Source organism: Camelina sativa, chromosome 17 (genome assembly GCF_030686135.1).
Source record: "Camelina sativa cultivar CO46 ecotype springtype chromosome 17, ASM3068613v1".
Classification (NCBI taxonomy): Eukaryota; Viridiplantae; Streptophyta; class Magnoliopsida; order Brassicales; family Brassicaceae; genus Camelina; species Camelina sativa.
In genome coordinates this window covers 12,703,601-12,725,102 of record NC_141896.1, presented here as the reverse complement: position 1 = coordinate 12,725,102, position 21,502 = coordinate 12,703,601, and the positions used below count along the sequence as shown (strand labels likewise).

The following is a 21,502-nucleotide window of genomic DNA, read 5'->3' as shown; positions in this document are numbered from 1 at the left end:
ACGTACTATTGACGAAAGAAAAATTAATTGACAATGGGCTCAGTGAAGCCCAAAAGATCTGCCACTCACTTCACTTCTCTACTGACTTTGATTTTTCTATTCTTAAAAAAAAAAAAAAAAAAAAAAAAAAAAAATCACAAATCCCCATGAACAAAACTCACAGAGCTTAACCGAGCTTTTAACACTCTCTCAACACAGACGACTTGACTCAGATCATCACCGTCGGAGATCGCGCTACTTTATCCATTTCAATGGGAGGTAAATCAGAGCCGGCGAAATCGGAATCCATGGCGACGACGACGACGAGTCCAGATCTGATCAACAGTAGTTTCTTCTCTTTCAAATCCCTAAAATTGAAGACGAAGCAGCAAGAGCTCTTGCTCCGTATCTCGATCCTTGGTCTCGTCTACATCTTAGCCTTCATAGCTCGTCTCTTCAGTGTTCTCCGATACGAATCCATGATCCACGAATTCGATCCGTATTTCAACTACCGTACCACTCTTTTCCTCACCGAGAAAGGCTTCTACGAGTTTTGGAACTGGTTCGATTCCGAGAGTTGGTACCCTCTGGGTCGTATCATCGGTGGGACGCTTTATCCTGGTCTCATGGTCACCGCCGCGTTAATCTACTGGGCATTGCGTTTTCTCCGATTCTTCGTTCATATCCGTGAGGTTTGTGTGTTGACGGCTCCGTTCTTCGCGTCCAATACGACTCTCGTTGCGTATTTCTTTGGTAAAGAGATTTGGGATACAGGAGCTGGACTTGTTGCTGCTGTTCTTATCGCTATTTGTCCTGGATACATTTCTCGGTCTGTTGCTGGTTCGTATGATAACGAAGCTGTGGCGATTTTCGCGCTTTTGTTGACGTTTTATCTCTTTGTTAAAGCGGTGAACACTGGCTCGTTGGCTTGGGCTCTTGCTTCTGCGTTTGGTTACTTTTATATGGTTTCGGCTTGGGGAGGGTATGTTTTTATTATTAACTTGGTTCCGCTTTACGTCTTGGTGTTGTTGATCACGGGGAGGTATTCGATGAGGCTTTACATTGCTTATAACTGTATGTATATCTTGGGGATGTTGCTTGCGATGCAAATTCGGTTTGTTGGTTTTCAACATGTTCAATCTGGTGAGCATATGGGTGCAATGGGAGTGTTCTTATTGATGCAGGTTTGTTCTCTTTCCACCACCTGAATTTGAGATCTTGTTAAGAGTATAGTGTAAAGATAAAATATTGTTGATCTACTTGTACAGGTTTTTTACTTCTTGGACTGGGTGAAGTACCAGCTCAATGACACTAAGTTGTTCCAAACCTTTTTGAGGATAACTGTGACATCGGCTATTATGGTTGGTGGTATTGCTTTGGGTTTAGGAACAGCGTCTGGCTATATATCTCCATGGACTGGTCGATTTTACTCATTGCTTGACCCGACTTACGCGAAGGATCACATTCCCATTATTGCATCTGTTTCTGAGCATCAGCCTACGGCTTGGTCATCTTTCATGTTTGATTACCATATTCTGCTCTTCCTTTTCCCAGCGGGACTTTACTTCTGTTTCAAGCGTTTGTCGGATGCTACAATATTTATCGTCATGTATGGTCTCACTAGCTTGTACTTTGCTGGTGTCATGGTTCGGCTTATTCTCGTCGCTACTCCAGCAGTTTGTCTTATCAGTGCCATAGCTGTCTCTGCCACTGTCAAGAATTTAACTTCTCTCTTAAGGACGAAACAAAAGGTTTCCCAGACTGGTTCCACGAAAGGAGCTGGTAGTTCAAAAGCCTCTTCAAAGGTGAATCTTTAGTATCCTTCTCCCCACCAAATTTTGATAGGTTTTGGTTTAAACTATTCTACTACTTGCCAACTACTTTGAATTTTAGCATGCTTCTCTAGAAATTTTAATCCTTGTCTCCTATGTCCTAGCAGGTTACACTTGATCAGTCTCAGCCTTTCCAGAAGAATGGTGCCATTGCTCTTCTTGTTGGAGTATTTTATCTGCTCAGTAGATATGCTATTCACTGCACATGGGTGACATCAGAGGCATATTCATCTCCCTCAATTGTCCTAGCTGCAAGAGGAGCCCATGGGAACAGAATCCTTTTTGATGATTACCGTGAGGCCTACTACTGGCTTAGGCAAAACACTCCCACTGATGCTAAGATCATGTCATGGTGGGACTATGGGTACCAAATCACTGCAATGGGAAACAGAACCGTCATCGTTGATAACAATACCTGGAACAATACACATATTGCTACTGTTGGACGTGCTATGTCTTCTAATGAAGACGAGGCGTATGAAATCATGAGGTCACTTGATGTGAACTATGTATTGGTCGTCTTTGGTGGTGTTACTGGTTATTCCTCAGATGATATCAACAAGTAAGTCTCTTTACGTCTCTCATGAATTCATGTATGCTCCTCGTCCCATTTATTACTGAAAATCTGGTTATTGTTGCGTGTCAATCAAATATGTCATTAATTGGTGGTGGCTTGCTAAAGAAATACTCAAACTTTTACTTATCAACATTCTCAATTATATAACTGTGGGTTTGTGGTCACTAATTTTTACTACTACTAGTAGTGAGAAAATGAATGGCTTGGGCTAGTATTAAGTGGATACTTATCAACCAAATATGGAAGTGGCTGGTAATTTAGAAACTAGCTGTTATGGGTAGATTCTACATGTGACTTGTGGCAATTGGTTTGAGTCGCCCAATTAAGATTTAGTTGTTATAACGTACATCTCTACTATACCTGGCACGTTAATACCTTCAATGGTCTTCCAGTTCTTAGGAGTCGTAAGAAAACGTTCTTGTGCTAGTGTATTTACTGATCCTCATAAGAAAATTATGTGAGTTAGGTTCTTGTGGATGGTGAGAATTGGAGGTGGAGTATACCCAGTGATCAAGGAACCTGAATACCTTGTGAATGGTGAATTCCGTGTAGACAAAGGTGCATCACCAAAGATGCTGAACTGTCTCATGTAAGTTCACACTCAAGACTCTACTTTTAGCTTGTTAAAATTTTGAAGACGATGCAATTCATCTTAAATGTATTTTTCGTGTATAGGTACAAGTTATGTTATTACAGGTTCGGTGAGCTGACCACAGAATATGGCAAGCCACCCGGGTATGTTAAACACTTGCGTTTTGCATTTAGGAGATAGTTTTAATTTATTATAGACACATTAATTTAGTTTATGTATGCAAAAAAGTTGAGTGGTGGAAATTATTGGCAGGTATGATAGAGCAAGAGGGGTGGAGATAGGGAACAAAGACATCAAACTTGAACACTTAGAAGAAGCTTACACCACATCCAACTGGATAGTTCGTATTTATAGAGTCAAACCTCCGACGAATAGGTTGTGACGCTTCAGTGTTACAAAAATGGCTTTAGATAGTTTATAGTTTTGAGGATGAACCATACAATTTCGGATTTTCTTGGACTTAGTTTTATTTTTATGCATTGACAATTTTCTGTAGTTTTTCCATCACTCAAGTTAAAACATATTTGCATTGGCTCGTTCGTCTTCTTTTGAAACAGGTTACGTAATTTAAATTTGGTTTGATCGAGCTCAAAGTAAACATAAAACATGTGTTGAAAATTAGAGATGGAAGAAACGGTAGCCATATTAAAACCAAAGAGTAAATCCTGACATAACTTAAAAAATTTCCACCACGACAAAATAAAAGAAGACCATCAATCCAGTTCGTCTTTTGGAAGCATAATGTTAATTCCCATCAGCTACTAAATTGTTACAGGGTGGGTTTAATAGCTTCGGTTGTAGTAGTGGCATTGTGGCAAACTAGGGTGGAAGCTGACAGGAGGACATGGGTATAGTGTTGGACGAAATAGTTGTGGCACCATGAAATTAGGGATAGGTATTGGAGGGCAACTGTTTGGCAGTCTTGATCCACACATGAAATACGGTTGGAAATTGTTGTATCCTCTGCCTGGAGGTTGCGGAAATAACATTGTTGCGGGAGCGGCGGCTTGACTAAAGAAAGGATGTTGGTGAGGACTTGATGTTGTAGTTGATGACGAAACAACGTTTTGCGGGAGGTTATTAAATCGAGTTTGTAAATCATGAAACCTACGTTCCTCTTTACATTGTGCCAAAGAAACATAGATAGGTTGGTTTCCCACCATCTTCCCATCCATCTTGAGCATCTATGTTAAAAAAAAAAAAAAATGATTAATAACAATTAGACGTGAGTTTTCTTGATTGAAAAGGCAACACTAAAAAAACATTACTTGGTTTACAAACTTACAGCTTCAGAAGCTTCCTCGGTCGTTGAGAACTCAACAAATCCAACACCTTTGCTCATACGATTGGAATGTACCATGACCTACAAAACTCATATGTTAAATTCACAAGTCAAATGAAAAGATTTACTAAGAGATTGCATACGTACCTTGCAGGAAGTGATGGTTCCAAACTCGGAGAATAATTCTTGAAGCTTTTTGTTATCAACAGAATCCTCAAGATTCTTCACATAAAGATTCAACCCTCTACTTGTTCTCACATCCCGTTCTGTTTTCTCTACTTTGAATTTGGCTTTCAAATCCTCAACTCTATTATTTTTCCTCTGAGCCCTCCCTACATACAAGGTTTTCTCATCGACTATTGTCCCGTTCATCTTCTCTATCGCACTAACCGCGTCCTCAGCATTGTCAAAGTTCACAAACCCAAACCTTCTAGACCTACCTTCTCCGTCTTTCATCACCACTGCACTAGTTATCTCCCCAAACTCCCCAAAAAGCATCTTTAAATCAGCATCCGTCGCAGTCTCAGCCAAGTTTTTAACATACACATTAGTGAAAACCGGCGATTCATCCCATTGACGACGACTAACGAATGGACAAACGTATATATGTTGATTACGCACGAGTTTGCGATTGCTAACATTGCATGCGATATGGACTGAAAGCTCCGAGTAGAACTGGACGAACCCGTATCCTTTGGAAACTCCAGAAGCATCACAAACCACTTTGCTAGATAGAACTTTTCCAAATGTAGAGAACATGTCGCAAAGTTGCTTGCTGTCGACAGATTCGTGTAGATTCTTGACGAACACGTTGCCTCGACCGCTCCTCCTCTTGCTAGGATCACGTTCTGAAAACATTATCCTCATCGGTTTCCCCTTTAACTTATGAAAGTTCAGCACATCCATCGCGATCTTTGCTGTTTTATCCACGCACAAAAAAAAAAAAAAAAAAAAAACACCAAACAAGAAACAATCAAATTCGTTAATGAACTTCACATAATTCAAAAATCCAAACATGCACACGTTTGCCAAAATCATGCAATAGTCACCTCCTAAATAATAACGAATAAAAAACTACAAGTGTTTTAGATCAGTAGTGACTTAAAACTAAACTCTTTCTCAAACGATTAAATTAAACACTAGAAAAATCCAACATAATTGATTGAACAATTTACGAACATATATAGAATATTTTTACCTTGGGAACTATCATTGAAATTAACATATGCATAACGAAGAGATGAGCCGGTGTTTCGGTTGCGACAAATTTTAACTGAAGATACATCATGAGTTATCTCTTTGAATTTTGTGTATAATTCGTCCTCTTTAACACTCGAATCAAGATCTCCCACGTATAACGTAAGCTTATCATAGTCGTGTTCATAGTCGAATTCTGAGATTATACTCTGAATCTGATCAAGACTACTAGTTCCCATAATTGAAACGAAAATAGGAGACGTCTGGTGCTCTGTCGCTTGTTAAGAGAAAACAACAATAATTATATTGAATTTATATAGAAGTTTCTTTGTTAGAATTAGGGTTTTCCTTATACTAAGACTAAAATTATTAATAATTTCTGAATTTAAATATATAGAAAAATATTTTAAAAAAAAATTTTGGTGAGAAGAAAAATACTAAATTAAGCTTTCCTTAACTTTTTTTTTATTTAGTTAAAACACTAGATTATAAAATATATCATCATAGTTTTAAGTTTTAAGTACAAAATCGAAATTCAATAGATCGTCAAAACCATTATCCCTATCATCTTAATGACTTAAACTAGACAAAAATAAAAGGGAAGGGTTATCAGAGAAATATCAAATAACAAGAGGGAGTAAAATGTAAATAGAGAAACATAAGTATCTCTGTGTCTGTGACCATCACAAAACCCAAACTTGTTTCTCGTCGACGCCGCGTTGAATTCTTTTCCAACCGGCGTCGAATCGTTTCCTCGCCGTCATACGAGCAACCGTCTTAAACGGCGCCGCTTATTAATGACTAAGTCCGATGAAAAATCCGATCCCGGCGGCGATGACCGAGACTCTGAAATCGCTAAAGAAACCGAACTAGTGTGTCTCCGTAATCGCGTGAAGGTAGAAATCTCCGAACAACTTGTTATCTTCGATTCTTCAACTTTTTCTGTTCTCCGTAGTCTCTTCGCCATACGCTTGTTCCCTTCGTTGTTGGTTAAGCATTTTTTTTTTTTTTTTTTTTTTTTGTTAGTGGAACGATCTGAATACACAGTGCTTGAGGTTGAATTTTAAATTTGTGTTCAATCTTAGGTTAATTCCTCCTGTAGAAGTGTTAGATGGTGTTTTAGTGTTGGTAATACAAAATTTGTTGATATATTCATTGTTTGTTCTATATATCTCAACAGGAGTTAGAAGCGGAAAATGCTGAATTGTTGTCTCAGGTTTCAAGCTGCCAATGCCAACAGGTGAACATATTCTTAACCTTTGATTGAATTCAAACTAGTTCGTTGTTCGAGGTTGCTTAGAATCTCTCCTCGATGTTTATGTTGTAGATGGAGGTGAAGGATGATCGGTTAGTTAGGAGAAGGAGAGTTAGAAAGGGAGATAAGAATAGTATACCGAGTCATCTTATCTCAAGGAGATATGTTGCACTGAAAATCATGTATTTTGGTAAGAGGTATGCCATATGTTCTTATTATAGGTTATTTTATCTTCTCCACGCCATGTCATTGTACTTCCTAATCGTAGACATTTCTTTATTACAGATTTTATGGCTTTTCGGCTGAAGCACAAATGGAACCAAGTATTGAGGTTCTCTTTGTGTTGTTTTGTTTTGTTAACAGATAACTGATGTGTATTTTACATGATGAGTAACTTCTATCTTTCGCACAGTCAGAAATTTTTAAAGCACTTGAAAGGACACGGCTTTTAATTGGTGACAAGAAAGACTCTTGTTACTCGAGATGCGGGAGAACAGATAAAGGTGTTTCGTCCACAGGGCAGGTGGATTGCTTGGCCCTCTTTTGATTGTTTTTGCTTAGGATCTCTTGTTTCACTCTTACTTGGCAATCTCACTGGTTGTCTGTAGCGAATGAACTAGTGTGCCAATCATTTATCGTATAATCTCACGAATCATTTTCTCATTGTGCTCATGTTCTTCTAAAACACTGTAATATGAGCATTTCCAAATATCTGTAAGGTAGCGTCATGGAATCTCAAATATTTGATTGTTGATGCAGGTGATTGCTCTGTTTTTAAGATCCAGACTGAAGGCACCTACTGGAGACTCTGAAGGACAAGTTAATGGGAGAACGGGTGAAAGTAAGTTCACTCTGAGAATGTAATTCATTTTGGTCATTTCCCTTTTCTTAATTTTGTTGTTGTAACTCTCTGCTTTCTCTGGTTTAGGACCAGAATATGATTATGTGAGAGTTCTGAATCGTGCTCTCCCTGATGACATACGAGTCACTGGATGGTCTCCGGCTCCTATTGACTTTCATGCAAGGTTTTTGTGTTACCTTTTTTGTATCTCCTTCGTTCTTGTGTTGACTATTCCCGCTCTTAAGACTGCAGAATACCTTGTGAACTATTACTGGTGATGGTGCGTGCTTATCGTCTTTAGTTTCCTTGTGTACAGGTTCAGTTGCTCTGCTAGAGAATACAAATATTTCTTTTGGAGACAAAATCTTAATCTCTCGGTGCAGTAATCTCTACTCTTTGTTAATAAAGTTAAAGGAATTCAAAAGTGAAACAATGTAGATGATCATTTTTATTCACATCTTCCTCTAGGCCATGGACATTGCTGGGAAGAAGTTCATCGGAGAGCATGATTTTAGGAACTTCTGCAAGATGGACGTGGCAAATGTGCATTGCTATACACGAAATGTTACTTTCTTTGATGTCTCTCCTTGTCAAAATAGGTCGGCTTTGGTAAAAAGCACATTCAAGCAAATCTTTTTTTCCTTATTTGATGACTGCTGACTGCATTAGTATTCTTTAAACTGATTTTGGATGCTATAAAGGATGAGGTTCAACTACGTAAGATTTTTCAGGAACGAATGGTAGACCATTAGGTCATAGGGTTATGACTAATAGAATTGGATAAATTTTAGGGCAGACCAAATCATGTTCTAGAAGTCACAGGAACAATAGAAATTTTTGCACCCTCCAGGGCACAATGGCACCCACTGTTAACCTCACTCCAGTCGCTAGTTTATATACCCCTATTATATTATCTGATCTTTTACTTTTTATTTTTGTCTTTTGGTCCAAAAACCTCCAATGTCCTTGTTTTTCTTTGTGAAGTCATGAGGGTGATCAGCTTTGCACATTTACAATGAGAGGCAGTGCTTTCCTGTGGCACCAGATCCGCTGCATGGTCGCGGTGCTATTCATGATTGGGCAGGGCGTTGAATCGGTTGATGTATGTACTTGTTGGGGGCCTTCATGTTTGTTCCAATTTCCATTTCCAGTTCATTCCAACCCTTACTTAGGTGTTTATATTTTCTTCAATTGTTGTTTCTGCAATGAATGGTACTTACGCAGGTGATAGACACATTGTTGGACACCAAGAAAACGCCAAGAAAACCTCAATATCTGCTGGCCTCTGAGATTCCCTTAGTCCTCCGTTCATGTGAATTTGAAAATGTTGACTTCATATGTTCTACAGGTAAAGAAGTCTGATGGAGATATCTTGGAAGTGGTTTTAGATTCAGTAGATATGATACTAACAACCCTTATTTCATGCCTAAAGGCGCTGCAGAGTCACTTCGGTCTCACTTCAAGAATGAGTCTTTGACATACCAATTAGAGTCTGTGATTTATCAGGAGGCTCTCCGGAACTGTTTACCACCATGCAATGGTATGATATATAAGTAGTATCTCATTTACCGTAAGTATTAAGATGACTTCTATGAAAGAGAGAATCAACTCAAAATGTTTAGTTTCAACAGAACAAAGCTCATGCAATGATGTAGAAAAAAAAAAGAAACGAGCAGAACACGTTCCCCTATTATCTCGACCAACTGAGCGTAAGTCTTCTTCGATTTCTCGCTGCAACATGTACATATAGAAAGCTCATATGTCCTCTTGCTTTTTTTCTTGTTCCTGCAGCATCGTACGAAGAACGAGCTACGAAATTGAAACCAAGGAAACAAGAAACTTGTCATGTGTAGTGTAAGTGTAAGGGGCATGTCGGCGACCGTCCGTCATCAAAGAATAGAGAGGTTTTCAGTCTGTTGTTTTGTTGTATCAGTTGATTGTTTTACAGTTTCGATTGATTTCATATTAATTCCAATTCATGATTATAATTTACATGAAAATTTATTAAAAAATGTGTATAGTTGTGGTAAGTATCAAGGCTTCTATTATGTTTAACTAGGGTTTCATATGGTCAAACCGATCGGTTTCAGTTTTAAGTCGGTTTGAACCCACCCGAACGGTAAACCGAACAAAATAATGGTCAATTAATGCATGGAAGTCGAAATCCAACCAAATTAACCAAACCTTGATTTGGTTTAGCATAGATGCCTAACTCTATAGTATATATATTAGAGTCTCTCGAGCAAATATAACACAATCATGAATAGAGAAGAAAACTCAGATTCCATCCCTATTGATGATCTCATTCCTGATATACTCTCGAGGCTGCCTGCAAAGTGTCAATAGCGAGGTTTCGCTGCGTGTCAAAGCTATGGGGTCCTTGCTTCGGAAGCCATACTTCACCGAGTTGTTTTTGACTAGGTCCTCTCGGTTCGTCCACGTCTCTTAATTGGGGTCAAAAATGAATGGGAAGGTGAGTGGGTTTTCTTTTCGTCGCCTCAGCCTCAGAATCCGTCCTCTCTTGTTGTCGCCGCTGATTTTCATATGAAGATGTCTTTTGACTTAAATCACTACGAGAGTTGTAGATATGCCTCTGGTTTGCTCTATTTCCCTAGAATACATATCTCCAAGGAGGATAATTATAAGGATGCAATGCAAGTGATATGTAACCCTAGCACCGGACAGTATGAGATCTTACCTAAACCGAGGGGAAAGTACAGAATGGATGATGGCTTTTTAGGGTTCGATCCGATTGGCAAGCAATTCAAGGTTTTGGTCATGTACAGTAGTGTCAATTGTCATCATATCCTGACTTTAGGAACTGAAAAACTGAGGTGGATGTTGGATATGGGCTTTGCCCCCAACACTTATGAAGGCCTAAGCAGAAGATTTCATGAAGATTTGGGCCTAAAGTCTTGGATTTAGCCCAACAGGCCGCAGGGGCAAAATCGTCATTTTACCAGGAGACAGAAGAAACCCTAGGTCAAGGTCCCACTATAAATACCTGACGTCATTGTCAGGAAAAGAGATCCAAAATTTTGGGCAATTAGAGAGAGAAAAGGCTTTAATTTTCGTATTAGGCATTTTAGTTCTCAAATTGTCATTTTCTGTAAAACCCTTGACTAAGATTCTTAAGTTAAATAAAAGGACCAGATCCGATTCGTCCCACTTGATTCATATATTTATATTGTCGATTTTGTACATCAACAATTTGGCGCCCACCGTGGGGCTGAACGGAATCCTTTCATTTTGACGAGAAGAATTTGAAGAACAAGGCGTTTTCGGAAACCATAAGCATGTCTCAGACCAATCACTCAAGCAACGAAGTTGTCAACTCACCTGCAGCTCGCGACGTGTCTCCCAGGCGAACTGTATGGGGACGCACCCGTGCAAGGACGGGCCAACTCCAAGGCGTCAACGGAACCGAAGCAGTTACGGGCGAAGACGCAACACTCACTGACCGCGCAGCCGTAGGCGCTACGCGTGTCGCTCAAACCAACGGCGTAGCCATAGGCGCTACGTCCCCTGCTCGTGAAACCATTGGAGTCAATCCAACCGACCGTGAAGCCATAGGCGCTACGCGTGTCGCTCCGACAAATGGCGGAACCAATGGAGCAATCCTTCCTGATCGAGTAGCTGTTGAAGACGCTCCAAATGGCCGCGAAGCTATGGGCACTACGCGCGACATTTACCCCCGTCGATCATCCAGACACGTGAAAATCAGTCAAGCCGCGCTTGACGAAGCTGTACGAAGAACCTTGGATAAGATGAGCGGTCAAGCGGCGCAGATAGAATCGCAAGGACGAAATGACCATGCAAGGCATCATCGGCGACAGGAAGATGACGCGTTGGCACCACGCACTCCGCGAGCTGACCTCAACGCTCCACGAGCTGACCTCGACGCTCCGCGAGCTGACCTCCACGCTCCGCGAGCTGACCTCAACGCTCCGCGAGCTGACCTCGATGTTCCGCGAGCTGACCTCAATGCTCCGCGACCTGGCCTCTACGCTCCGCGAGCTGACCACCATGCTCCGCAAGCTAACCATTACACCGCTAACATACCAAGAGCTGAGCACAATGCTAATGGAAGCTCCCGACTCTCGTCGATCATCGTTGGACCCAATGGTGAGCAGCCAAGGGTACATTTTCAGGCCAGTCAGGTCTCCGCAGATCAGCGTGCTGACGCAAGTCGCTCCGAGAATGCTGAGAATCACGCGCTACGGCAAGAACTTCAGCAGATGCAAGCTCAGCTGCAGACGCTTACGACTCAGATGCACCGAGCGACGAGTGCAGCACCAGAGCTAGAAACCGTGCTAGCAGAAGCAAGGCGTTCACCTTTCACTGCAAGGGTTTCAGGAGTTAGAGTCAAGCACAATCCTGACAATAGCAAGAACAGACCAATTCCGTATGATGGAAAGGGCGATCCCACCGTCTTCCTGAAGTCAATGACAATCCATATCAGTCGATTGTATTTTTCACCTGAGGAAGCAGATGCGGGGAGCTGTCAGCTGTTCGTCGAGAGTCTTTCCGGCGAAGCGCTCAATTGGTTCTCTAGACTTGAAGCCAACTCAATCGATGGATACGAGGCATTAACAAGCGCGTTCCTTCAACATCACCAGTGCTTCATGCGCATACCTGCGTCAAATGCTGATCTATGGAGAATGTATCAGAAACGTGACGAGTCATTACGGACTTTCATGGATAGATTTAAAGATGTCGTGTCCCGATTATCTATAAGTGACGAATCTGCAATCGGCGCATTGAAAAACGCGCTCGCCCGGGGTACCAGATTCAAAGACGATCTAACAATCCTGCCTGTCACAAGTTTGGGCGAAGTACTCGCACGTGCCAACCGATACATTCTGGTCGAAGAAGACAGAGGTAAGAGGAACCCCGATCAACCTGGTACAGTAGAAAAGGCATCTGAGAAGGCTCAAGATTCAAAAGGCAAGGCCGTAGATGAGTATTACGAACCGCGCCAACACTACAACAAGGACTTCGCCAGAGGCGAGAAAGGAAGAAAAGCGACGATGTTCGCTATCGATGGGAAAGAACAACCGAACAAGTCCTGGAACAAATGGCACCGCGAAGCCGATAATCCCAGATTCAAAGGCAAGCGACCGTACTGCGAGTTCCACAGGTTCAACGGACACTCGACTGAGGAGTGCAAAACACTTCAAATGCTGCTTCTGAATAAGTACAAAAAAGGTGGCGTCGCTGTAGAACGAGAGCGGAGAAAAGTTGTCACACACAAAGATAACCAGTATTGCCTAAGAGACGAACAGCAGCACGACAGACAGCACGAAGAGGAAGCTGTCGCACAGGATGACCAAGCATGGGCACAAAATGACCGAGAACGGGAAGTCGCTCGCTTACCTCCTCCCCTCAAACGGAATCACGAAGCAGAAGAGCACAATGAACCACCAGCTCCTCGCCGAAGGATCAACATGATTATGGGCGGCTTGTCAACATGCCGCGATTCTGTTAGATCAATCCAAGCCTACTGTCGTGAAACCGAAACAAAGCGCAACATGCCTTCTCACAGCAACATGTTCAAGACATCCACCGTACCAATTACGTTTACTGAAGAAGACGCGCGCAACGCTAGTCCGAACAATGACCCACTTGTCGTAGAAATGGTAATTGTAGAAAGTTCAGTGACAAGAATCCTTATTGACACCGGAAGCTCGGTCAACGTGATATTCAAGTATGTACTGATCCAGATGGAGATTGATTTGCGCAACACAGTCCATGAAACGCAGCCTTTGACGGGATTCGATGGAGACACCATCATGACTATCGGAACCATCACACTTCCGATCTACGTCGGCGGGACGATGCAATGCTTTAACTTCGCAATCGTGGACAAACCCATCGTCTACAACGTCATTCTGGGAACACCGTGGCTCCACAAAAGGCGCGCTGTCGCTTCTACGTACCATCAATGTGTGAAGTTCCCGAACGCATACGGAATCTATACGCTGCGCGGAGACCCTTTGATGGCACGAACTTGTTTCATCATCGAGAAAAAGATGTGGAATGCACGAGCTTTCGTAATTGCTGAATCAACTCCACCGCGGGACCCACGCACACCACCTCCAAAAGAGTCCGTGATTCAAGTCAACATTGATTTGTCTGATCCCAAGCGTTGCGTCGGAATAGGCGCCGAGTTACCAATGGCTCTAAGAGACGAGCTCATCCAGTTTTTGCGCAAAAACGCAACCACATTCGCGTGGACGATAGATCATATGACCGGAATCGATCCAAGCATTACCAGCCACGAGCTCAACGTCGACCCGACTTACAAGCCCGTCAAGCAAAAGCGTCGGAAGCTGGGAGCTGAACGCACAACCGCGGTCAATGATGAAGTACGGAAGCTACTTGATGCGGGATCAATCACAGAGGTTCGTAGTTAAGAAAAAGAATGGAACATGGAGAGTCTGCGTAGACTTTACAGACCTCAACAAAGCTTGTCCGAAAGACAGTTTTCCTCTTCCGCGCATTGATCAGCTCGTCGAAGCCACAGCAGAAAACGAGTTGTTGTCTTTCATGGACGCGTTCTCCGGCTACAACCAGATAATGATGCACAAAGATGATCGCGAGAAAACTGCATTCATTACTGAACAGGGTACCTTCTGCTATAGAGTCATGCCCTTCGTACTAAAAAACGCGGGTGCAACGTATCAGCGATTAGTGAACCGGATGTTCGCAAGTCAGCTAGGGAGAACGATGGAAGTCTACATTGATGATATGCTCGTCAAATCAGCTCAGGCCGCAGACCATGTCGCACACCTAAAACAATGTTTCGAGATACTCAACAAGTACAGCATGAAGCTAAATCCGGCAAAATGCACATTTGGGGTTACTTCCGGGGAATTCTTGGGATACCTCGTCACGAAACGTGGCATAGAAGCTAATCCGAAACAGATTTCGGCTATCATCAATCTCCCCTCACCACGGAATACACGCGAAGTATAGAGGCTTACTGGGCGAATTGCCGCACTGAACTGTTTCATCTCTTGTTCAACAGACAAATGTTTGCCGTTTTATCAGCTCCTCCGCGGAAATAAACGCTTCGAGTGGGATGAGAAATGCGAGCTAGCATTCACACAGTTGAAAGACTACTTATCGTCCCCACCAGTCCTGGCCAAACCCGAGCAAGGAGAAACGTTGTATCTCTACATCGCCATCTCCTGTTCAGCTGTAAGTGGTGTGCTCGTCAGAGAGGATCGTCGAGAGCAACATCCAATCTTCTATGTGAGCAAAACTCTCGATGGCGCAGAACTTCGGTACCCAACTCTTGAGAAGCTCGCATATGCAGTCGTCATTTCAGCCCGCAAGCTCCGCCCATACTTCCAATCACACACTGTTGAAGTCCTGAAAAATCAGCCGCTGCGCACGATCCTTCACAGCCCAAGTCAATCAGGTCGTCTGGCAAAGTGGGCAGTTGAATTAAGTGAGTACGACATTGAGTACAAGAATCACACATGCGCTAAGTCACAGGTTCTCGCTGATTTTCTCGTAGAGCTCTCTCCTGAACTCGAAGCTGACACCCCTCCACCCGATATATGGTCTCTTCACGTAGACGGCGCTTCATCGAAAATGGGCTCGGGAGCAGGCGTACGCCTAACCTCACCAACAGGTGAAATCTTGGAACAGTCATTCCGCCTTGCTTTCACTGCCACAAACAACGATGCTGAGTATGAAGCGCTAATCGCCGGGTTACGTCTCGGAGTCAAAAAGATACAAGCCTACTGCGATTCACAGCTGGTCACGCACCAATTCAGTGGAGACTATGCAACAAGACACGCGCGCATGGATGCTTATCTGAAAGTCGTCCGCGACCTCTCACAACAGTTCGAGTTCTTTGAGCTCGTCAAGATCCCACGTAGCGATAATGCTCCTGCAGACGCACTCGCAACACTAGCCTCTACATCGGACCCAGACCTCCGCCGAGTAATTCCGGTGGAATGCATTGATCAACCAAGTATTGATGTCCAACTCCTTGAAGTCGCCCTTTCAACAGAAGCGTCAGCAAACCCGAGCGCTAACTCAGCAATCGTCTTAGCAGTCACGAGATCAGCCTCAACGGCCTCAAACGCGAACACTTCCACCACGCCTGTTCCAGCCCCAATAGCTGTGAATCCAAGCACTCCAGCAACTCTAGCACCAGCACCTGTTTCCTCCTCGCGAGATGATTGGCAAACTGAGATTATAGCATTCATAGCGGACGGAATTATGCCAAAAGACAAGTGGGAAGCAAGACGTCTTCGCGTCAAGAGCGCGCACTACACAATGTTGGATGGAAGCTTGTTTCGATGGGAGGCAAATGGCGCTCTTCTCATCTGCGTTAATACAAAGGACGTCAACGACATCATGCGAGAGGTCCACGAAGGCGCCGGAGGTAACCACTCGGGGGGGCGAGCATTTGCACTTCGAATTCGCCGCAATGGGCTATTCTGGCCAACAATGGTTGCCGATTGTACAGCATTCGCAAGCAAATGCGAAAAATGTCAGCGTCATGCACCCTTCATCCATTCCCCGACCGAACTCCTGCGCACAATGTCACCATCCTATCCGTTCATGCGATGGGCTATGGATATTGTCGGTCCGCTAACACCATCTCGTCAAAAGAAGTACCTCCTAATTATAACGGATTATTTCACTAAGTGGGTGGAAGCAGAGTCGTACGCCTCTCTCGAAGCCAACGAAGTTCAGAATTTTATTTGGAAAAACATCATATGCAGGCATGGACTCCCATACGAAATTATATGCGACAACAGACCCCAAATCATCTCACTCCAGTTCGAAGGATTCTGCGCTGGCTGGCGAATACGCCTTAGCAAGTCGACTCCACGATATCCGCAGGGCAACGGACAAACAGAAGCCACCAACAAGACAATTCTCGCTGACATCAAAAAACGCCTCGACGAAAAGAAGGGACTCTGGGCAGACGAGCTCGACGGCGTTCTATGGTCTCACAGAACCTCACCGCGGACATCCACAGGACGAACACCATTCTCGCTCGTATACGGCATGGAGGCCCTCGCACCAGCAGAAGTCGGGATCCCGACGCTTCGACGCTCTATGCTAGTCCACGACCCGGAGTTGAACAACAAGATGTTGTGCGACAGACTACTTTTCCTCGAAGAAGAACGCGACCAGGCACTATTACGCATCCAAAACTACCAGCAAGCAGCGGCAAAATTCTACAACAAAAAGGTCTAGTCTCGTTACTTTGCCGAGGGAGATCTCGTCCTCCGCAAAGTTTACGAAATTACAGCTGAGAAGAACGCTGGAAAACTCGGAGCAAATTGGGAGGGTCCATACTTAGTCTCGAAGAATGTCAAGCCAGGAGTCCATCAGCTACTCGAAATGGACGGCACACCAGTCCCGTGATCCTGGAATTCCGCCAACCTCAAGCGCTACTACCACTAGTCAATCAATTTGGAGCATTTTTATAAAAAAAAAAAAAAAAAAAACCAGCTCGTCACCGAGCATTCTTATGTAATACGAACTACGATTGGTTTGATCCCTCTCGAGGGTACGTAGGCAGCCTTTCACGAGGTCCAACTATTAATTTAATAAAAAATAAAATTTTCGAGCAAATCCTTCGTCTTCACACTGACACCTTGGCCATGTGCACAGTTCTACATTCCGCATGAATGTAATGGTGAAATAATCCATACTTTACTTCAGTAAAGAATAAAAGCCGAGTCCATACTCGCAAGCGCTCCGCATGGGGGCCGTGGTGAAATAATCCACGTCCTTACTTCGGTAAGGACTTATAAGCTGAGCCCAGACTCGCACACTCTCGCGATTCCTGCAGCACCCAAAGGGTAAGCCGCTCACGACTGAACGCACCTAACTAGTACGACAAGTTTGTCTTGTCTACTCTTGCAGTTACGGGGAATAACATATCCAGGATAAGCCAGGAGACGTCCTGCACCGCAAAATATGCCCCGCAACGATAAAAGATAAATTCAAAGCAACTTCATCATAATGAAGTCGCAAACGGGAGATAAGCAAAAATCAATATTCGCGCGTAAAGAAGCAAGCAGTCAAAGATCAAATCAACTAAGTTCGAAAATATCCAGAACAAAAGAGGTACAAGCAACAATCGGCAATCGAGTTTGCAATAAGAAAAGGAAAAATCAAAAGCAAGAACAACAAGCAATAATACGAGGACATATCACTCGTTTGTGACATCATCAGCACCTCCACCAGTAACTTCCGGGAACGGCTAGAGATCATCATCGTGAAGCGGCAGCACCACAACCTCGTTTGATTTCGCCGTGTACTCCTTCTCGCCAGCAGCAAGACGCGCCATCCTATCTTCGGGAATAGCAATACCCCTACTGATCAACTTCGCCAAACATTGCCTAGTTCCGGTCACTTGGCTAAGAGTAAGTAAATGTGGTTGTTTCTCGCGTGTTGCAATCACGTGCGTCCTCAAACGATCGATGCGTTCCTCGCGCGCCCTAATCACGACAGCAGCTTTGGCGCGCTCCTCCTCTCCGCGCTCATCCCTTGCTTTTCTGAGTTGCTCCGTTTCGGAGGTGAACTTGCGCTGAGATTGCTTGAGTGAAGCCGTGAGCTCCTTGACCATCGCTGCGTTTTCTTTGCTTGACCGCTCAGCCCGAACACACGCATCCTGAGCAAGCGAGGCCTCCTTCCTAGCGGCGCGCACCTTATCATCACAGTCGCCAGCGAGATGGTTGATCCAACTCATCGCCTAAAGCACCAAACAAAATAATCTGATTATGACTAAGTAAAATCCGTATCGGGGCGAACTGAGAGGTAGGACACAAACCTGAAATTGTCTCCGAACGGCTTGCTCGTACGAGTCTTGACAAGCCAGATCACGAGAAGTAAGAAGCAAAACAGAGTCACCGTCAATCCTGTTGGCGAGGTCTGCACAAGCTCGCGAGTTCCCAACGAACGCCTTGTCCTTCACGTCGTAGCGAAATGAGAAGGAGCGATCATCTTCACGACCACCTTCCATCTGCGGGTCGAATTCCCCGCGCCCATCTTCTGCGTGGTGAGGACGCCTAGAACTACCTCCAACATCACTCCGAGGACTCGAACGTAATGATCTCTTCCGGGAGCGATCACCACCAGCTGCTGAAACACTCTTACGAGACCCCGAGGAAGGCTTCTTCGCGGCACGAGCAGCAGCGACCTCGGCAGAACGGGATCTGCGATCAGTCTCACCTACGGGAGCAAGTACCTCACCATCCTCGAGCTCCACAGCAACGACCTCCAAGCCGATCTCGGCGTTTGGCGCAACAACCTCGGTAGCAACAGCTGGCATCTCCTCAGCATCGAATAGGTCAGCGTAACATGACATCGGACAGTCCCCCATTTGCAATCCAGTCCGCGAACCTGCAGGATAAATAGACGCCTTAGTCACGAAAGCACATAAATCCCGAAAATAAGGAGACTAGCGAAACTCACAAGTCTTGAGATGAGAAACAACTCTCGTCCACCGCAAAGCCTTACACCAGAGAAAAGGAACACCTTTGTCGACAATACTCAAATCGCGCGCAGCTGAAGATGGCGGTTTTCCTGCAAAAATAAAACGAACGGTCAGAAAACAGAGTTAGGAGCACCAAAACGATAGGAACCCAACCCAGCAACGGCTACCGGGGGTGAAATTCCAAGAAGTAGGACAGGTCGTGCCGGGATCTTCGACCGATGCGTCGTTTATCTCCACAAAGAAAAACCTCCTCCGCCAATCGTGGATATGACTCCTCTGCCCGTTCATGATCGTGAGTCCGGCTGCACAACAGGCAACGCATAGCCCCGATTTGTCGCGTAGAAATCGAGTCAGCAACTCGAAGAGATCCGTGCTCATCTTGACTTTCATATGGCTACCAATTATCGCAAGCCCCACTGCATTACGGACGCTGGAAATCAACAACTGCGAGAGCGCAATCTCTCGACGCGCACAAAAGCTCGTCAGAAATTCCGGGATAGGAAACCACAGGCCGCCATCGGTAAAATAATCTTCGTAAACGAAGAGGTGACCTTCAGGGCAGTCCCACGGGTGCTTGTCTTCACTCGGCAGCACGAATTTCAGACCATTTGGCGTTGGGAAGAGATCAAGGACGCGGGCTATAGAATCCTCATCGCATAATGTACTCCCTGCGTCACGGGAAGTGCGTTCCTTTTTTCCCGTACGGTCTCTATGGCGCCTCGGAACTCCATCACCAACGGAAGAACCTTCCCGCGACGCCGACCCAGAGGAAGAGGAATCAGACTGAGCGCTTGGTTACCCGTCGGGAACATTACTTCGAGCTCCCGGACCTTATCTACCGAAAGATCCGCCAAATCCGTCATAACACCGTTTCCTTCAGATGGCTCCCACCAAGGAAATTCCCTTCCCGTCTCGTCGAGGTCCCCATCTGACGCGCCATACTGGTCATCTTCGAGCTCTTCCGGAATATCACCAAAGAAGTCATCTCCCGAGACCATGGTGTGGTACCTGGCAAAGCCAACCAAGCAACCGGTCAGTATCGAAACCACATCGAGAACGCCATGGTATGCAATACGAAACGACCACACCCGAGTTACAACGTCCAGCAATGTGCATAATACACACCATCTTGTGCCCTCTCCCAAACGCGGCAATCTCGACCTCCCCGAAGGCTCCGTACGAAGAAGTGATCTCGTCAATCTCGCCATCTCACCCTTTTTCCGAAGCTATCCTTGATCTCACCAAGTCACGCACACCGAGCTCGCCAAACGCGTTATCACCTTACCCTGCGCGAGCTCGCCAGTCCCACCTCACCTCCGAAGAGTTCCACCTCACCTCCACCTCGCCGAATTCCAAACACGAAGCATTCCAGCATGTCATCTCGCCACTCTAGCTCAGCAGTTAGTCAACATACGATGTCCCGAATTTGAGCTCACCAAGGCCCCATATGCGGCAATATCGACCTCCACAATGTTTCCGTACGAAAAGTGTTGAGCTCCATCACGTCAAACTTGTTTTCGTCAAGCCAAGCTCGCCGCAATCTCGTACTTCTTTGGTAGAGCTCGCCGAACTGATGGTCACACCGATCGAATAAGCATCGAGCTCGGCACTCCATCTCGCGGGCATAATTGAGCTCGCCACTCAGTCCAATCAGTCCATCTCGCCACTATCTCAGCGTCGCCAAGTCACGAGCTCGTCAGTCCCCCATCTCGCCCTGGAGCAACATCCATCTTGCCATTCTCAGAGTCTCACCAAGTTACGCGCATACCACCTCGCCATGTACTGCTTGCTGCGCGTCAACCTCACCATCCCGCAAATCGTACTGCATCACTCCCCACCTCACGGGAACAAAGCCGAGCTCTCCGCTCAATACGATCTCCATTCGAGCTCGCCCAAGCCTTGACCTCGCCTCGGTCATGACCTCGCAGCCATTCCCGCAAACGCAAATTCAAGTTCACCACCTTATGACCTCGACAATACAACCACTTCGCCACCTAGAATTTTGGTCTCACCAGCCTCTAAGTTCATTACCACGATCTCGCAGACACACCATTGCGCGAGCTCATCAATCCCGATCCCGTAACTCTTATGCGAGCTCGCCAACCTTAGCCTCGCACAACACCATCTCGCCAAACATTTGCCGTAAGTCGACTATCTCGCCAACCTTAGCACCACTGTGATCATCGATTTCGCCATCTCCCCATGCCAACATCTCGACCTCGCCACGTCGCATCAACGAGGGTCAATCTCGCCTCTGACTTCGCTGCCGATAAGAGCATCTCTCCCGTCTTGGCAACACCTTCATCTCGCCTCGAACCAAGGCACCTTGCCAAACCCTTGAGCATAACATTGCACGAACCAATCCTCGCTACGCCATCTCGCCGCATCATCACACGACCACGTCCATCACCTTACCGGAATCAAGCTCGTCTCCGTACCAAGGTACCGCGCGCCACGCCCCCAATAAC

At 44.9% G+C, this 21,502-nt stretch overlaps 5 protein-coding genes across 18 annotated transcripts; 3 read left to right on the top strand and 2 right to left on the bottom strand.

The window, feature by feature from the left end:
* The first annotated feature begins 7 nt into the window (after nt 1–7).
* LOC147923606 (dolichyl-diphosphooligosaccharide--protein glycosyltransferase subunit STT3B-like) lies at nt 8–3,516 on the top strand. Its single transcript, XM_087495757.1, has 6 exons — nt 8–1,163; nt 1,248–1,784; nt 1,919–2,373; nt 2,855–2,977; nt 3,064–3,123; nt 3,233–3,516. The coding sequence occupies exons 1-6, from the start codon at nt 252–254 to the stop codon at nt 3,360–3,362; spliced, it is 2,217 nt and encodes a 738-aa protein (XP_087351883.1). The 5' UTR covers nt 8–251; the 3' UTR covers nt 3,363–3,516.
* Nucleotides 3,517–3,628: 112 nt separating this feature from the next.
* LOC147923605 (polyadenylate-binding protein 1-like) lies at nt 3,629–5,736 on the bottom strand. The gene is made up of 4 exons (XM_087495760.1): nt 5,461–5,736; nt 4,410–5,179; nt 4,266–4,343; nt 3,629–4,164 (listed from the first exon to the last, which is right to left on the bottom strand). Exons 1-4 carry the CDS (start codon nt 5,696–5,698, stop codon nt 3,763–3,765), a joined length of 1,488 nt encoding a protein of 495 aa, XP_087351886.1. The 5' UTR covers nt 5,699–5,736; the 3' UTR covers nt 3,629–3,762.
* A 349-nt stretch (nt 5,737–6,085) lies between these two features.
* Nucleotides 6,086–9,610, top strand: LOC147923604 (uncharacterized). Of its 14 annotated transcripts, none has more exons than XM_087497249.1 (14): nt 6,086–6,355; nt 6,640–6,699; nt 6,787–6,911; nt 7,000–7,045; nt 7,127–7,237; nt 7,474–7,555; nt 7,643–7,739; nt 7,872–7,932; nt 8,024–8,154; nt 8,540–8,657; nt 8,780–8,903; nt 8,988–9,095; nt 9,178–9,264; nt 9,347–9,610. In XM_087497249.1, exons 1-14 carry the CDS (start codon nt 6,257–6,259, stop codon nt 9,406–9,408), a joined length of 1,311 nt encoding a protein of 436 aa, XP_087353375.1. In that variant the 5' UTR covers nt 6,086–6,256; the 3' UTR covers nt 9,409–9,610. The 14 variants fall into 14 exon arrangements, 13 of the variants coding, with proteins under 13 accessions (XP_087353375.1, XP_087353376.1, XP_087353381.1 ...); XM_087497250.1 differs by having other exon boundaries at nt 6,141–6,355; nt 9,187–9,264; XM_087497255.1 differs by having other exon boundaries at nt 6,142–6,355; nt 6,787–6,904; nt 9,187–9,264.
* A 1,241-nt stretch (nt 9,611–10,851) lies between these two features.
* Nucleotides 10,852–16,783, top strand: LOC104759673 (uncharacterized). Its single transcript, XM_010482577.1, has 4 exons — nt 10,852–11,402; nt 11,622–13,959; nt 14,066–14,527; nt 14,609–16,783. Exons 1-4 carry the CDS (start codon nt 10,852–10,854, stop codon nt 16,781–16,783), a joined length of 5,526 nt encoding a protein of 1,841 aa, XP_010480879.1.
* A 1,015-nt stretch (nt 16,784–17,798) lies between these two features.
* LOC147923603 (uncharacterized) lies at nt 17,799–20,242 on the bottom strand. Its single transcript, XM_087496493.1, has 5 exons — nt 19,834–20,242; nt 19,202–19,780; nt 19,013–19,123; nt 18,369–18,940; nt 17,799–18,290 (listed from the first exon to the last, which is right to left on the bottom strand). Exons 1-5 carry the CDS (start codon nt 20,240–20,242, stop codon nt 17,799–17,801), a joined length of 2,163 nt encoding a protein of 720 aa, XP_087352619.1.
* Between the last annotated feature and the right edge of the window lie 1,260 nt (nt 20,243–21,502).